Raw genomic sequence first — 17,403 nt, forward strand, 5'->3', positions numbered from 1 at the left:
ACTTTTTTAATCCCTGATAATACCTTCACTTTGCAGATGATGCCATACTTCGTTCCCAGTCTGCTGGGTAGTCTGCCGGGTATGCCTGGTCTGTATATATCTATGCTGTTTAGTGGTGCACTCAGGTAAAGTAACAGGAACAAGCTTCCAAAACACACAATCTTTCTCTAAATTTTATACCCTTTATCACCACACGCACGCACGCACGCACGAATGAACGAACCCATTTAAACTAAGCGATTGGTTGGAAATGTATAGATGGCGTTTTGACAAGCAGCAAATCCTCACGTCTAGCTATATCTATATTGCTCAAAGAACCCTGCAAGATCTTGACCTATGTGAAATACGTACAGGCTAAAAAAGTGTGAATATTTAAAGCGAATGATTGAAGAAGAAAATAAGTCCCTTCAGAGCAAGAACACCCAGTGCTCGCTAGGAGAACTAGACCAAAACAAATATACTAAGATAATATAATGCTCTAAAATATTTTTTACACTACAACTCTGTTTTAAAAGTCTTCCTACCTATGCATACTTACCTTAAGGAAAATGTAGGACACTGAACATTTAATTTCTGATTAACAAATGTAGCCAAAATATGATGCCCGAAACTAAAGGCTCTCGAGACTTTGTAACATATAAACTATATCTTTTAAGACTGTTAAAAGTTTGCCGGGTAACATTTATGAATTTATCACTTACTATACTCTCAATGCTAATGCCTATAAGATCCATTTTTTATCTAGAATAAAGCCATCGTTACATTAGCTATATATGTTATCACTTTGAATATTGAGCTATAAAAAATAACATAATCTGTGTCTGCATAGATTATATATATGTGGGTGTGAAGTAAGCGAATATTCACTCTCCTAAGGAGCATGCTCTTAGCACTTAAGAACAAGAACGAAACATAGACAGCATACAAGGCACAGAAAAACAAACAAATAAAATATGACCTATTAAAGAATAAACAACCGTACTAAATGAAGAATAAAATCAAATACAGAAAATAAAATGTGGAACAAGACCGAGCTGAGAAAAAAAGGATATTGGAAAAGGAAGGATGTGAAAAAGGACTAGCATTATGGGAAAGGTTGTTAATGATGATGATGATGAGGAGGAGGAGGAGGAAGTTAATAAAATAGTAACAGAGATGTTGAAGGAAGAAGAACGCGATGACTCACTGCTTTCCGGCAGTAAAGGGAGATAACTGTAGATGTAGCGATAATGACTCCAGAGAATTAGGTTAGTGACATCAGGAAAATACTGGGACAGTATTGAGTAATCTTGACAATATAAAAAAAATGTTATCACATGAAACTGCAAAATAGTGATTATCACTTCAGTTTGCTCAAGGTCTCTGCCGAAGCGAGTGAAGGAATGAAATCTAGCCAATAGATCCAAACAGTTCGCACTTCAAGATAACATTATACACGGACCTGTCGCAAACCAGAAGAGGATGAAAACGTAGCAGATGCACATTTAAACATTAAGGTCCAACGCTTTTATCCAAATCGAAGCACGACAACAAAACATAAAGTAAAACAACATTAAGGAGAGCCGATCCTCTCAGCTTGTTAGACGAAGGGACAGAACTCTCAATCCTCAAAAATGAGAGAGGGAGTAGCCGAAACATCTTCTCAAAAACCTATCCCTTCCTTGATCCTGTGTCCCTGTGTTTACATACTCTGATTTACTTTATTACAAACGCAATGAAATGTGATATGCTTTACAAGTTTAGAAAAAAGGGCAGAACGAGTGAATGAGGCAGAATATTAAATTTTAATATATTAGCTGTTACAAACTGAGCATTTTGTGTATGAGACACATACATAGAAAGAGAAAGGTTGCATAAAAAGATAGGAATGTGTGTGTTCTTGTGTATGTGTGTGTGTGTGTTTTTTTTTTAACATCTGGGATGATGAAAGAATTAAAAAAAAAACATTGCATAGAACATCTTTGTGTATTAAAATAGTCCTTTAAACTCGACATGACTATGATGGTTTATCAGCACTCTGTCTTCTGGTATCAACTCCTTGGGTGCCAATACTGTGGAGGACCTCCTGGCACGACCTCTAAGAGGCTACAAGGACGCCACTGTCACTGTCATTGCTAAGATATCTGGTAGACTTGTTTTTAAAAAAAAATACTTCCTGTTAATAGCAGATACAGAAAATTTGCTTAGAAAATATTTCATCATGGGGGAAAAAATTAAAGGGAATTCAGCGATTACTATTTCGCAAAAACAATTATATGGGACACTCTGTAAACTGTCGACAGATTATACTATTATATTAGTAATACATATTTTATAAGCTAATTTTAAATATTTTTGCTTCGATCATTAACTACCATTTGCGAGATCTACTCGTGCTCAATTCTCCTGCTCCTCGTGTGATAAATATCCCTCAAGAAGAAGCTTGCTGTCAGCCCTTCAAATACGTAGCAGACATGGCCAGAATACGAATGACAGAAAGTGAAAGAACTATTCAGACAAGAAATAAAAGACAAACATTGAAGACACAAAGAGGAATAAGGGAACAAAGAATAGAAACTATTTTTATGAACAGAAGAATCAGCCGCCAGATTAAGAGATATCACCTTGTGCTAATGAAGTTTACCTGCCCTCGGTTCCAGTGCTGCTGTTTGGAGCTCTTGGTATTGGTCTCGCATACCTCGCCCGCTCCCTACGTGGTCCAGTCACACAGGTACCACTGTGCAGGTTTCATAGTATGGCTAAGTTCTGACCGTCACGTATTACCTGTTATTTTCGTCACTTTGTATGGTATATATATAAATAAACGTTTACTTTACTAAGGGTAAAATCCTTTTTTTAAGATTACCAGTACGATTGTTGGAGCCTGCAATGGTCCGATCAACGGCATATTCTTTATGGCAGGAATGGTTCCCTGGGCAAATAAATATGTACGATTTTCTATTATATTATTTTCGCTTTGATTGATGACATATCTCTTGTTTCTATTCTTTGTTAATTTTGTCTTTCATGTATATTTACATTTGCCAGGTTTTGTAATTGTGTGTGCTTGTTTTACTCTAATTTTTTAAACGAGATAATGAAAGAGAGAAAAGGATGAAAAATTAATAAGCAGGAAAAAACATACACAGATTGTTAAAACATTTAGACATTTAGACAATGCAATGACTAGACATAAGTCTAACCTTCTACTCTGTCCTATTGTTTGCTGTTTCCTGTCGGACTGCTTCATGTCCATCATCATCAGGGCGCCGTCGGGGGTGGACTCATCGGCATCGCCGTCAACCTGTGGATAACTGTTGGCTCCTTGCTGTACGGCGCCCCTACACTTGCCTTACCCCCGGGGCCAACTCACAACTGTTCAGGAAATAACAGTTACTCGTTCTCCTTTTATAACCTGTCTACGGACACGAATCCTAACAGCAACATCACAAACCTTTTTCACTCACAGCGGTGAGTGGTTGCAAACTCTTTTCTGGTAATGGTCAATAAAGGTTCCTCCTACTTTGATTCTATTTTATTATTCTATTGCTTTCATTGTTACTAATTTTTTCTTTTACTTTTACTACAACTCTCACTTTCTTTCTTTCTTTTCCTTTTAGTTTCTTTTACTTTTCTCTTGTCAGTTTTAAGAAAATGATGTGTTTAGCTTTCATAGAGCATTGTTTGTGAAATGTTTTTGAAGCTACTTTACTGCTATTTCAATTCTATATGTGCTAATCATTTGTTGTGGAATGTTTGTATTGAAATCAGGGCCGACACGTTCTCCATTTATGACATTTCTTACCTGTGGATTGCAGTCATCGGGTTCTTCGTAACCTTAAGCACTGGAATCATTATCAGCTTCATCACAGGTCAGTCTTAACAATACTTTTTCCGTCCACTTCTGTGTATGAAAGAATATACAAATCCTCTCTACTCAGTTAGATAAAGAAACACATTTTTTTTTCTTTTTGACATTGATTATGTTTACAATTACAAAATGATTTTGGGCTAATATATACATTCACTGAATCATTCTGTCGTGGTATGGTTTATATGATCTTGTACATAAAATTAAAATCACTCTTTAATATACTTACATCCAGCATTTACGTAAGGAATTCCTTTTTCCTTCGTCAGGCTCCACAAACAAGGCTACTCTCAATCCAAAGCTGGTATTCCCTTTTACCAGGAAGTTGTTCCGCATGAAGGAACCTTCACAGGAGGCAGAAGATTCCTCTGACGTGCTAGTCATGAAGGTTTGTAGTTTTCACTTCATTCTTTTCGTTTATGACATATTTATTTCACGGCTGCTGCTGCTGCTCTGAAACTCCCCGCAGTGTCCTTGCGGCTTATTTAGAATAAAACAGGTAAAAATTCTCTATCCTGAAGGTCAATAAATTATAAGGAATAATCCACTGGAAGTTTTTTAAACCAGTTGATTAAAAGACTTATTAATTTCCTTAACTCGAGTTTTTGAAAGGAAAATAACATGATTACTTTTTCATCAGTACATGTTTACATACACCTGTATAATATGCAAAATCAAGTGACAGCTACTGTCCTATTTTCTTCGTTCTAGACCTACCAAAACCCGGCAGAGAAATGTATCGGAAATACTGACACCATGGATGAGGATCATCTCAGTGTCCAGCCCTTGATGTAGATAGTGCTGTAAATCGTCTATGCACCGAAATAACACAAGAGACTTCATTGTTATTACTTTAATTTCTTTTCGTTGTTTTTGTATATTTCTTTCTTATCAAACATGACCCGTTTCTCTGTTCTATCTCATTTTCTCTTTCTGTTGTCACCGCCTATCAGTGTGTACCTATATGTCTATCATTATACTTCCATTTACACATACACAGATTTATAAGTAGTAACATTGTCTATTGAGTAGCATGGTATGGACAGCTGTGTTTAATTATACACAAGGAAACTGCCTAGTCCAAATTATAGGCCTCCTATAACCATAAGATCTTATAAATCAATATGCAAAATTTCAATTTATAAAGAAACTTATACATGTCTCCCTATACTCTGTTAAAGTTACATTCGCCTTTTCTGACAAGGAACATTACTCTGTTTCCTAGGCATACAATACACACAGATGTCTGCACATGTCCATCCCTAGTAGCATATTTCTACTATTTCAGCTGTCTGACCTGCAAGTAAGCCAACGGGTGTCCATAACTACTCTCAGAAAGCTCTGATTTACAACTGCAAGCTTGCATATGGACTTATTTCCACACTGGCACACATACTATTTGATTTACATGTATACACTGCTACATTTAAGATAGTCACATCAACGTAAAGTATCTATTGTTACAGAAAATATAAACTATTCTCTGCTATATTGAATAGGGAGTGTTTTTTGCTTCAGCTATAATATATATTTTGCTATGGACATCAGCAAGTCATCGTTTCCAATTGATAGATAAGCTTCTACCCTTTGAACATTAGGTGTTTTCCTTTCAAAGAATCTCATATGGACAGGTGAATAGATTATGCTGTTCTATGACATTGGTTTTTTAACAAACTGGACAATCTGGGTGAGATGCTATAGATGGACCAAACCAACGTTAATATTTTTCTGGCTGCAGGAAAAAAACACTTATATTTTGTGTCATCCTCGATTTTTTTTTTTCTTTCAGCTTTGGTTAAAAAGCATAACAAACGGTCTTTGAATTTTTATAGAAGCATATATTCATACCCCACACCATTCTCACCATTCTTTCAAAAAAAAAACAAAAAAAAAAACAGAGCAAATTTCCATTAACAGAATCAAAGACTAATTAATGTCTAGAGCAACAACACTCACCTTCTTATTTTATAATAAGTGTTTCTGCAATATGTCAAAGTGAAGATATGTAATACAGTGGAACCTCGGTTAGCGAACGCCTCGGATAGCGAATTTTTCGGTTAACGAACAAAAATTTCGTTAAAAATTTGTCTCGGATAGCGAACAAAATTTCGGATAACGAACAAAAATTTTGTTAAAAATTTGTCTCGGATAGCGAACAAAATTTCTGATAACGAACAGCCACGTGAACCACACGTGACCGACCAGCATGTCATCATTCGCGCTCGAGACACAGCTACGATCGGTCGTTCCTTATCTATGCGCATCCTTCTTATTTAGTGATTGTTGTGCTTTATTTTAATAAGATAATCTTCAATCATGGCTCCAAAGAAGATTAAGAGCAATTAATAGTAGTGAGGTAATGACAAGGACGTGGCCAACAAATGAATTGAAAAAGGAAATGATTTCAAAGTATGAAGGTGGCATGTGTCTGTCGGATATGTGATGTGTTACCGAAGAGTTTTACAAAAAAGGCAGAAGGAACAGACACTGGACAAGTTTTTACCTTCAACTTCAACTACAGAAAAGCGAAGTCACCCCCGATTTTATACTGTCACGTGTGCTCATGGAGGGGGAATCCAAGCAGTAATTCTAACCCTTCCTCCCCACACCTCCATCCACCCACGCCGTTAAAACGGCAAGTTTTCTGATGTTTAAATGCTTTCGTTAATGTTTCTATGTTTATTTAACTTCATTTATTTTGTTTCATAACTGTTCTCATTAAAACAAATACCTATATATAGCCTGTAACTTTCAAATATTAGCGAGTCAACAGGGGCTGGGAACCAATTAAATCGATTTCCTTTATTTCTTATGGAAAAAATTGTTTCGGATAACGAACATTTCGGATAACGAACAACTTTCCAGAACGGATTAAGTTCGTTAACCGAGGTTCCACTGTATAGCCTTTCATAAAGACTGCCTGCTTGTCTCCTTTTCTGCTCTACGTCCATCTTGATAATCTCATATTCAATATATCTGTGTAAATTGTAGTAATAACACTAGTAAGTGCCACTCCTTTATAGTTTTCTGGTTCATTTATGTTTTTTTATGTATTAATACTATGCTGGATTTAGGCTATTCACATAGTAAAGTACCTTTCTAAGATAAAATGTTCAACAATTTTAACAGGAAATCAAGAACCTCGCTAGTTCTCATGGCCACATTTCACTAATAATTTTGTCTTCGCCTACACATTTTCGATTTTTGAAATGTTTTGAATTTTTGAAATGTGTAATGCCATTGTTTTTTTCAAGGTTTATTGTACCATTCAATATTTTTCATCAGTAGAAACATCAGAAGTATCAAAGACCTTGTAAAAATGAGGCCACCACTGCTTGTGTTCTACCTTATTGTGTACATTAAAAATTTTGTCTGTCTATTTACTTCCTTGATTGAATAGTTTCATGTCACTTATAGTTTGCTTAGCTAACTGAGCTTTATTATATTTTTTCTTCTTTTTCACTATTAACATATTCTTTCTTTCCTTAAACATAGGTATCCTTCTATACATTGTTAGTTTTCATAGTTTTTGTTTCATTAAAACGTGTAAGAGACTACCTGATTCTCCTTATTATTTATTGACATTCTCTGTCAAGTTACTGATTAGCCTGAGTTACAACTCTTCTAAATTCATTAGATTCTAAGAAGGTTTTGTGTTAAATTTTGATGGCATTTGCATTACATCATACAAATTGCTTGTCACAGTTTTTTTATAAAAGGAACTTCATCTGCCTTAATAGATGAATCATCCCATACAAGTTCAACTTGCAGGTGCCAGGACTAAAGAGTATTACTGACATACAGATTACAATGGTCAATAAGATTCTTTAAGACACAAAATAGTCGATGACTCTATTACCTTGTGGAAACAACAGAACCATGTTCAATTTTTTTCGCTATGCCTGAAAGGATGGAAAATGTCTGTACTTTATTGTAATTTACAAAATTCAAAGAAATTCTACGCCGAACGACTTGCCACACGGTCTGCAAAAAAAAAAAAAGCTCGTTTTATCATACATCGCTTCAGGTTTCGTATGGTCTTCTGACCATCTATCGGAAATGTCACAATCACAAAGGCACAAACAGAATTAACAGAGCGTGCAGAGCGAGTGAAAATTAGTGTAGTATATTGCTTGGGGACAGCTTGAATCATTTATTTGTTTTGTATTGTCAGCCCAGGTGAACGGCCGACAAACGAAGTCAATAGAGAGGCAAGCTGACAAAGGTAACGACATAGAAGGCTAGCTTTTATTTTCTTTACACATACAGCGACAAATAAGTAAGAATAAACAATTATCATGCTCATATATATGGATAAAAAACACAGATATCTAGAACAATGGCCAGCTCTTTATAACGAGAGTGTAAAGTATCTGAAAAAAGTTTCCGAACCTTCCGGAGTCTGCAGCACTCGGTTGATAGGAACAGGTGTTTCACCATTGTTTTGTGTTATTATACCCTCTGCTTCTTTGTTCACAGTCCTTTCAAACCCAAGCACTGACACGGCTGCTCCCAACAATAGTGGTAAACAAAACCATGGGGCGTGCGTGAGCCATTTGTATTTCCCATGCTTCGCCCAATATTATCATAAATGGGGGTGTATTTAGGGAAAAGCTTGCAAATGTAAGATCTATGGATTCGTAGCTGGCACACACTCACACCCTTTATATTGTTATTCCTTTTTCTATATGAATATATATCTTTAAATCGCAAATCTATAGTAGAATACAAGTGAAGTGGATTCACAAACAGGCAGAAAGACTGACGAATGGATAGTGAGATAAGGTAAATAAAGTTTAGAGGAAAAAAAAGACTATTTTTCACAAAAAACTAGTGTGCAAAATTTATGGTAACCTTAAGTTTTTAAGTACACAAAGACAGAATTCTGATGGATGGTTCGTCTGGTAAATTTTTACTCAAACTTAAAAGACTTTGAACTTTTATTGATTAGGACTGAGCCCATTTCAAGGGGAGTAACGATACATTATATACATGTATGTATTCTTCAACACAGAAATTAGGAATATATCTACTCTCTCTTTAATCATCAAAACAAAACATCCTAACTTTGTACTACGTGTATCACACACACACACTCAATCGTAGGCTCTTAAAAATTATGCTTTATTATTTTCTTTCCACTACCAAACAAGGTATATAAACATATAGACTCAAACAAGGCATATATAGACCTTTTAGGTATATATATATCAAGACATGTTTCCATATTCTGCAATAAGCATACATAAATCACACCCATTCATGTACACCCACTTTTATATTTAAAGCATATTTTTCTCCTTATAAATGCTTTATAAAGAAAACAGCCAGATCCCTATGTCAAATTTAGGTTACTGAGATAAGGATAGAGAGCCTACAGTAAGTTGGGTGTTTATGAAATTTTGGGGGGATGTCTTATTCACCTATATCTGCATATATGGAACATCTAAATATAAAGTGCAGTTAGGATTCCTCGGTATTACATAATGGACATTACAAAGAGAATTGCTGAGAGTAAGGTTTATGACACTTTTTATCAGTTATCTCCAATCTAAACCTATTCAATGCATTTCTGAAGCCAATATGTTTAAAGCCTTGGCATCGTAACGGCTGTGATGTACAATCGTGACATCTGTATTTGTGACACCTTTCTGTTGATTGGGATGTTTATATGTCACGATGATGTTTATAGCTAGACAACGGAAGAATAATATTAATTTTAGGGAAATAAGAAGAGAGAGTTGGAGACTTATTTACACAGTGAATGTTTGAATAACTATTCCTCCAGTCACTTGTGTCCACAATCAGGAGATTGATCGTTGGGTTTCACTTTCGTAGAACATAATCTCGCCCCGTAAGTGACATTACTCAGTCACCTGCCAGTTAGGTATTTGTAAAATACTACTTCACAAATCAGGGCAGTCCGTACCTTCTCTTATAAATCGAACTGACAAATATAATACATATTTACAGCGCAACTTTGGTCCATCAATACAAAATATACAGAACTGACATATAGTTGAATACAGTCTTGACCTCCACTTACGTCATTAGGTTGACCTTTATCCCATAATTTAGAGGAAGACGACAGAGGAGTTCCATCACTCCAGCGGTAGTCTCCCTCAACCTCAAGGTCGTTTCCTCCAACCCAAATGATTTTGGGTAACGATACATCTGTGCAATAAAAATAAATCACACATTCTATTATTAGGTGCAGTGAAAAAATAACAGTTGCTTTTACTTTACATCTACATTCAAGAAAAAAACTACTAGTGCAAACATTCAAATCTTGACTAAGTAACATAAAGCCTACGCATCTTGTACTGTCCACGGTCCATCGAGTATATTTCTTGTAGACATAGCGAGTGCTTCCCTCCATGTGTGTCTTGTGTGGAAGTAGTCCACCACTTTGTTAATTACGAGAGATAAAATTAATGTACTAAATAAAACTCCTTCTAATACTTAAACTGGACAGTAAAAGAAATGTAAGTACATAAATCTTGCGAGTACGCCTGCTTTAAATGACATACACAGCCTTCAGTATTTGAACCACTTTTGTAGATACCTGTATACTACACAACACAGACCACGACATTTCTCTATTCCCAAATGAACCCGAAGCACAGTCTGCAGAACATTAGTCACTAGATTTCAATTGGAGAAATAAAAATGTAGAATCCTCGTAATCATTCCCTCTATGTGTTTGTTTCCACATTAAAATGCCGTGTAACTGCTGTTTCAACTCTGTAAGGAGTGTAACAGCGAAATGGCTGACGGTAAGTCGCGAGAGTTGAATGCTGTGAACGTTCACTGGTAAAACGGATAATTGCAGCCGACCGAGTAAAAACTAGTGTTATTGTCATTTTGTGACACACATACCTCACTGTCACCATAGCTGAAGACAACTTACTTGCTTGTTTGATAGCGAATTGCACACGCTCCTCGTCTAAGTCGGGAGACATGACGTCATACAGGTGAGCGCCGTCTGCCTCGCACTTGGCTTTTGCAGTAGTGTAGTTCACCCTTATCGTCAAAAACTTGAAGCAGGTTCCCAGGTACCACACGTAGCCCGCTTTCAAACGACATTGATCTGGAAGTAGAGATTGAAAGTGAGGTAAACACTGTTCTTATACAAACGACACAGCGATGTCACTGGTTGGCTGGGAAGACATTATCGGTATTCCTTGACGCTGGGACGATGATAGCGATGCTGTTGGTGGTCGTGATGATGATCACTATTATTATCATTGCAATGATGATGGATTTAAGACTGTGATTTCGATGAAAGTAACTTTGGAGTAAAAATATGGTTGTTTGTATACAAATAAACACTTTTCTAGAACTCTTCTTAAAAAAAGTACTTAAGATTCAAACAAAATTAGGTACCTTCCTGGGTCACCTTAGAAATCGCTGACATCTTTGAACGAATGACTTCCAATGATTTGTTTGTATTCGTCTCAAGTCTGTTCAATGTATTGTCGATGACTGACAGTTTTTTCTCGAGTTCCGACACCCGAAGCTCAGTTTGCGAAATCAGGTTTGTCAATGTCTGGACATTGCTGGTCAACGTAGTTCTGAGATCTGATGTTATTTGTTGCAGACCAGAAAGTCCTGTCTTCCCTTCAGCTGCAAGTTCTGTAATTTGCTTGTTAAGTTGTGATTGTTGTTTATCAGCTGCCTCGGAAATTTCTTCTATCCTCTGTTGCAAATCTTTAACCTGGTCCGCAGCTCTGGTAAGTTTTGATTCAATGCCCCCATCTTTGTCAAGTCTAGTTACAATGTTTTCCACTTGATATGAGAAGGTAGTTTGGTTTAACTGCAGTTCCTCTGATGTCTCCATTAGACGCTGCTGAAGTTCATTATAGGATTCTACAGCTTTAGAAATGTTAGTATCCAGCTGCAATTGTACTTTCTGGAGATGTTCCACGGATCGGTTGATGTTTGCCTCGAGTCTTCTATCAGCAGTAAAGCTTGCATTGTGAAGGTGGACCAAGCCCTTGTTTAACTTCGTTTCCAGCTCTAAAAGTTTGTCAGAAACTGTAGTCAGTAGCTGCTGCTGACTAACATTACAAGACTCCATAACTTTAGACGCGTTAGAATCCATCTGAAGCTGAAAGTTCCACAGTTTGTGGTTCGTTTCTGTCTCTAGCTGGACTCGAGCGTCTGTAGTCGTGTTCCTCATGTTCTCGATGCCTTTCAACATGTCCACTTGTAACGTCTCCACCTTTGTGATGTAAGTGTCCAGCTGGTCACACCTGGCTTGTCGGTGAACCAGGTAAGCCATCGCTTGAGTTACGTTTCCTGAAGATGTCTTGTCGTCAGTCGTGACCTCGACCTTTCTGTCTGTTTGGACAGGTATTGTTGCGCACGACCTTAGCGGCGACTGGTCGTCAAGACAACAGAAGTCGGGGGCTCGACAGTCCAGCTGACAGCAGTAGTCGCCAGAGTCCGCCGTGTCGGCAGGTACATCCAGGTAAAAGTACTCATCCTCAAAGCCGTCACTGCTTAGTGTTCGTCCTGCGGGATCCTGTGAAAGGAAAAGGAGTAAATTGTGATTTGAATAATGAGTGAAGAACATCACAGGCTTCTTCACATGAGCGCTTGCATGCACACACATCCATAGCTCTCTTTCTCTCCATCTAACTTACTCCTATTTTTCAAACATCTGTAACAAACAATCCTATCTGTTATTAAGTATGAAACTTTCTTTTTCATTTAGTATGGGAAAAGGGACTTCTGTATACCAAAGCACACACATACATTATTATTTCCCCTTTGAGTCTAACTTCCATAACTGACACTAATTCACTCCTTTTAGTAAGTTTCTACTACGTTCCCATGGTTACTGCGATACAGTACATGTGGAATCGTCTGTAACACACGGACAGCGACACCCATGCTGTAATCAGAAAACACGGTCTCGTCCACTAAAACACAAACGCATATATAATTATTCACTCTGTTTCTTTCATGTACATCTCTCTTATTTTGTTTGTCTCACGTATGAGACATCGTCGGCACGTGTCATGTCGCTGTATTTACCTTCCACACTGCTGACACAGGCGGGAAGCCCAAAGTTGTAAACGCGCCACACTTCATGCGAATAGAGTTTGTGTCTGACAAGGCATTCTTCATCACCAATAATTCTCCGTCTGCTGATGTAGGCGGCTCTTGATCACAAGAGGATAGAAGAACATTTTGTTAAAAATTCAACGAAATACTAATTGAAACATTCAGCAGCACTGCAGTCAGTACCGACATCCTCTGATGCTGTTGTTACAATAGTACCAGATAGTAATCTTCACCTCCATCTTTCCATCCATCAATCGACCCATTCAACATTTATTTGTTCTTTTTCTTATCTATCGTTCTGTTTCATACCTTTAATAATCAGTCTGATGTTGTGTGTGATTTGGTCCTCAGCTCGGACCTCCACTCGGTATCTCCCCAGGTCATCTGACGTCAGATTGGTCAAGGTCACTCTTCCGTTATTGTGAACGTTCAAACGCTTCTGTGTAATCCACAAAACAGATTTATGTAAGTCAGGTCTGTATCAATCAGTCAATCAATCAATCAATCAATCAACGAATCAATCAATCAATCAATGAAGTTACCTCAAACATTCCCGTAGCCGGTACCGAGGTGCTTGCTAGAGTTTCTCTCCCGAGAAATACAAAGACATGAAGGACGGTAACATTTGCCGTAGGCTCATTCAGTGTCAGATTAGCTCCCTTGCACTTGTGGTGTATTATTGTGTGGGATTCTTTTGTCCCTGAGAGTTCAAAGTTCTCTGCCTTCAAACCACGTACCAGTGAACCTTAAATAAAGAATATAAAAATTTTTTCAGCATATTTCCCTAAAATAATTATCTCTATAAAACAATCCGACTATCTGTCCCAGCATGCAGTAAGAAAGCAGCTCACACAGCAACACATATCACATACTTGTATCTGCTACAACAAAATCATTATGAGCTCAACTCATTATCCACATTTCAAACCCACATGCAATGCTTGGAGTAAACTCTCAAACCTTCAGACTCCTGTCAATTGTTTCACCACGACCAGAGCCCCCTAATGGTAAGTGTTATGGCCTGTGTTCACATGAAATCTTCAAGCACAGGATGTACTGATTCACTACTTGTTTCCACATCCTGGTCGCTATATGTAGAAGTGTGAGCGTCCACTGTCTGCCATGATGGTCATATTGTGGGCGAGCAGCCTAACTGAAAGTAGTAGCAGCGGAAGACTGCTTCGTCCACCTCTTTGCTCGGGAGGAATCTCACGACATGCTCATGTTGAGTTTCCTCGCCTCTGTACCAGAGATTCTAACCTTCGTCCCTCATTGTCTCAACGAAACCATTCACCTTACCTCTTGTATTCCTTCTCTATCGTGCCAGCTCATGGTAAGCTCATGAACTTTGCCCTGGAGCCTACGAACGTTACATGTACCAGTCGTTGCCCTTTGTTTTCGTAACGTTTGTTCTGTCTGGATTGCAGGCTACTTATTATTAAAAGCTTTCCTGTGCTGCACTGGTACAAATATTTATAATTCTAGTAGATCTAAACAACTGTATTAATGATGTTTGTTATTAAAGTATATCGATGGTGAGTAGGAAGTTCACGTGATAAGCTGAGGGGATGAAGTCATTAAATCAACAGGCATAGCTAGAATCGAAATAATATTCTCTGAGATTAGCAAACGCGTAAAAATACCAAAATGCACTAAACAATTGAAATGGTACCAAATATTTGTTTACAAATAAAGATGAATATTTCTAGCATTTTCGTGAAGAGCGGCATTAAGTCTTTGTAAATGACTTTGACTCCACACAACTTTTCACTTCTCAGTTTTTCACACCTTCCTACTTTTGTGTTTAGTTTTCACTCTTGCCAGCTAAACTGAACAACACAGGCACAGTTTCACTCTTTTTTAATCTCAATTCTAGATATGCCTGGCTTGATAAATAAATCGACTCGTTTATATATCGAGAGTTCGCCGGGTTTACTTTTCCCAGTCAAGCTAGAGAAAGGGACCTTTGACCGACTGCTATGAGTATGAGTCATGAATACGTACGTCCTGTAGTTTACCGCCATAATCGATGTTAAAAATAGAATCTAGAGAGAGGATTCTCTTCGCTAATGGGTTTGATTGCTTAGAACGAGCACATTTAATGATGGTAAAATCTCCCTCCAGGCTTGTGACAAACCCTCATCGCAGATGCCTGTGAATTATAGAAAAAGAACTCCAGATAGAAGTTTCACTGCGACCAACGTCATTTCAGAAGAAAGTAAACACCACTCACCCCACATCAAAATGAATAGAAGTAACGACGGCGCCATTTGCACTGTCAGGTGACGTGCCTGCGGTCTTGTATCCACAAAAAGAAAGAATTCACACACAGGTTCAGATGGTCAAGAAATGAATATCTCAGGTAATACTCTGTGTGTTTGTACAAACACACACACATTCTTTCTCTCATTCTCTCTCTCTCTCTGTGTCATACAAATGCACCGCCACACACACATACAGAGACACACAAAGGCGCAACAACATTCTCAATATTCGTTTTGAAAATTAAAAATTAACGAATGACATGGCTTTAGCTGACAGACAGCTGGCAGTATTTTGATGACTATACTGCTACTATTGCCATAGCTACCACATATACAATGTTTTATACTAAAGACACAATATTGGACTTACTTTATTGGCTCTGCAGGAAGAAATGTCATTGTCAGAAATCTCTAGTTGATTTCCGAGAACAGAATTCAATGTGGTAGCTGTCGCCAGGTTTCACGAGCCCCTTAGTCATTGGATAGCGTTGATCACGTGTTCTTAGAGCCATTGGTCTTTGGCTCTCTTAGAGTCATTGGTGGCTGACTTTGGCCCTCTCCATATTTTCAAGTATTTCAATTATGTGATGTAGACCAAATGAAGTGTGTTGTTTATTTAGCTGTATGTAGGTCGAAATCTTTATTTACTATATAAATGTAATAAAATGTTATTGTTCCCGAATTGTATCATTTGTTCCAGAAGAAAGAACTTTTTTTCATGATGATGATGATGATGATGATGATGATGATGATGATGATGATGATGATGATGATGATGATGATGATGATGATGATGATGATGATGATCTTTCTGAAACGACTTCTTCACAATCGCCTTTTGTTGCTCGCAGTCCTTTCAAAGCCAAACCCCTGACATGATTCAAAAGCAGATTTTCCCGTCTTTAATGTCTGTTGATGTGTCTTTCTCTCCAGTTGCTTGTTGATATGTTTTGGTTTCTGTCAGTATGTGTATTTAGTGTCTGTTTGAATGCGTGCTGCATGCTGACTGACCAGGAGAAGAACAGGTCGGCTCACTCTCGTCCTCAGCTGAATCAAGAGAGTACTCTGCTGGAGGTTCTGGAAAAGGAAGTTCCTCACCATGAACTGGCCTCAATGCAGACGGAATGTTGGGGTAGACTATGCTCGACTTCTTTTGCTTCTTTATCCCGCCAAAAAGAGGAGAAACTAAGCAGAAGTAGCAATCATTGGTGTGATTGCTTGGCTCTCTCCACATTAAGGGGGCTGCAAATGGCTTATGCTGTAGGCAACTAGTAACGTCTACCGTGTTCACTGTGTGATGATGTCGTGCTTAGGACAGTTGCTATTCTTAGAGATCGTCACTCTGTAACCCTCAAGTTTACAATGTTGATAAAGATCTCGGCTTTTCCCTGTCCGACAGTGTCCCCGTTACTTTAACGGCCATGAAAGCTTCACGTGCGAATGATGGGGGCAATGAAAGTAAGTAAGATACTGCAGTAGACGTTTGATAAAGTGTAATATTGGTTGTACACGTGTGTTTTTCTATCTGCAAGCACGTATGGAGATTCTTCTTCGAATCACTGTAGTATGTAGGGTTCCTTGAAAAGTTTGATTTCATAGAATTTCACTCGCTGTGTCCAGATGTTTACACTAAATACATGAACTTAATGACTGCCTTGTATATTACTAAAATGCGATTTGTTTTCCGTTACGTGACGGTGAAGGTAACAGTTCGTTTAGAGACTATTGTGAAAACGTAGTCAACGCGTTAATGTCTGATAGGTACACACTCTCTGAGAAATATAAATGTACTGTAGATAGTGAAACATTGATCACTGCTAACCTTATCATACCACTCTAGCTAATAACAATCTGGGCGCCTTAAATTCTTTAAGGAACAATTTAATATCTTCAACCCCTGTTTTCCCATATACATTCAAAACCATATTTATAAAGTATAATCATAATACTGTACACCCAACTTATAAATGTGACGGTTCTGTTTTCTAAAGTTTCTAAAGCTAAACAGGGTCTAAAGGGAAACAGCGACTGACAAGATGAATTATCTTCACTGGTTGGACTACGTCGTCATGACTGCACTGATGGTGGTTTCCCTTGGCATCGTAATCTTTTTTTGCGGTGTACAGGGAGGGTGGGGTCAGAGAACAAAGTTTGCCATTTTATATAAACTTGATACCATTTTTCAGCTGTTTAGAGAGAGTATCTTGCCAAAGCATC

The 17,403-nt window shown here is 37.8% G+C and overlaps 2 protein-coding genes and 1 long non-coding RNA gene across 7 annotated transcripts in view; 1 reads left to right on the forward strand and 2 right to left on the reverse strand.

Moving 5' to 3' along the window:
- Positions 1 to 5,943, forward strand: part of LOC112564190 (sodium-dependent multivitamin transporter-like) — an 83,773-nt gene extending 77,830 nt beyond the window's left edge. The window contains exons 7-14 of one of the 2 annotated variants that reach the window (XM_025238841.1): positions 37 to 125; positions 2,014 to 2,126; positions 2,640 to 2,710; positions 2,841 to 2,927; positions 3,245 to 3,450; positions 3,751 to 3,851; positions 4,120 to 4,238; positions 4,562 to 5,943. In XM_025238841.1, coding sequence (XP_025094626.1) covers positions 37 to 125; positions 2,014 to 2,126; positions 2,640 to 2,710; positions 2,841 to 2,927; positions 3,245 to 3,450; positions 3,751 to 3,851; positions 4,120 to 4,238; positions 4,562 to 4,645 — 870 coding nt within the window. In that variant the 3' untranslated portion in view covers positions 4,646 to 5,943. The remainder of the gene's footprint in view (positions 1 to 36; positions 126 to 2,013; positions 2,127 to 2,639; positions 2,711 to 2,840; positions 2,928 to 3,244; positions 3,451 to 3,750; positions 3,852 to 4,119; positions 4,239 to 4,561) is intronic. The other variant, XM_025238840.1, reaches the window with a different exon arrangement.
- On the reverse strand, positions 2,848 to 4,221 carry LOC112564194. Its single transcript, XR_003099172.1, has 4 exons — positions 4,080 to 4,221; positions 3,785 to 3,883; positions 3,183 to 3,354; positions 2,848 to 2,911 (listed from the first exon to the last, which is right to left on the reverse strand). It is a non-coding gene; the product is annotated as an uncharacterized LOC112564194 (long non-coding RNA).
- A 689-nt stretch (positions 5,944 to 6,632) lies between the features above and the next one.
- Positions 6,633 to 15,780, reverse strand: LOC112565097 (C-type lectin domain family 4 member F-like). Of its 4 annotated transcripts, XR_003099345.1 has the most exons (10): positions 15,557 to 15,777; positions 15,156 to 15,220; positions 13,465 to 13,667; positions 13,232 to 13,361; positions 12,893 to 13,020; positions 11,237 to 12,377; positions 10,761 to 10,940; positions 9,897 to 10,024; positions 8,243 to 8,356; positions 7,705 to 7,834 (listed from the first exon to the last, which is right to left on the reverse strand). XR_003099345.1 is itself a non-coding variant. In XM_025240371.1 (9 exons), exons 1-9 carry the CDS (start codon positions 15,583 to 15,585, stop codon positions 7,706 to 7,708), a joined length of 2,133 nt encoding a protein of 710 aa, XP_025096156.1. In that variant the 5' UTR covers positions 15,586 to 15,780; the 3' UTR covers positions 6,633 to 7,705. The 4 variants fall into 4 exon arrangements, 3 of the variants coding, with proteins under 3 accessions (XP_025096156.1, XP_025096159.1, XP_025096158.1); XM_025240371.1 differs by lacking the exon at positions 8,243 to 8,356 and having other exon boundaries at positions 6,633 to 7,834; positions 15,557 to 15,780; XM_025240373.1 differs by lacking the exon at positions 7,705 to 7,834 and having other exon boundaries at positions 7,976 to 8,356.
- Between the last annotated feature and the right edge of the window lie 1,623 nt (positions 15,781 to 17,403).

This window comes from Pomacea canaliculata, linkage group LG5 (assembly GCF_003073045.1).
Source record: "Pomacea canaliculata isolate SZHN2017 linkage group LG5, ASM307304v1, whole genome shotgun sequence".
Taxonomy (NCBI): Eukaryota; Metazoa; Mollusca; class Gastropoda; order Architaenioglossa; family Ampullariidae; genus Pomacea; species Pomacea canaliculata.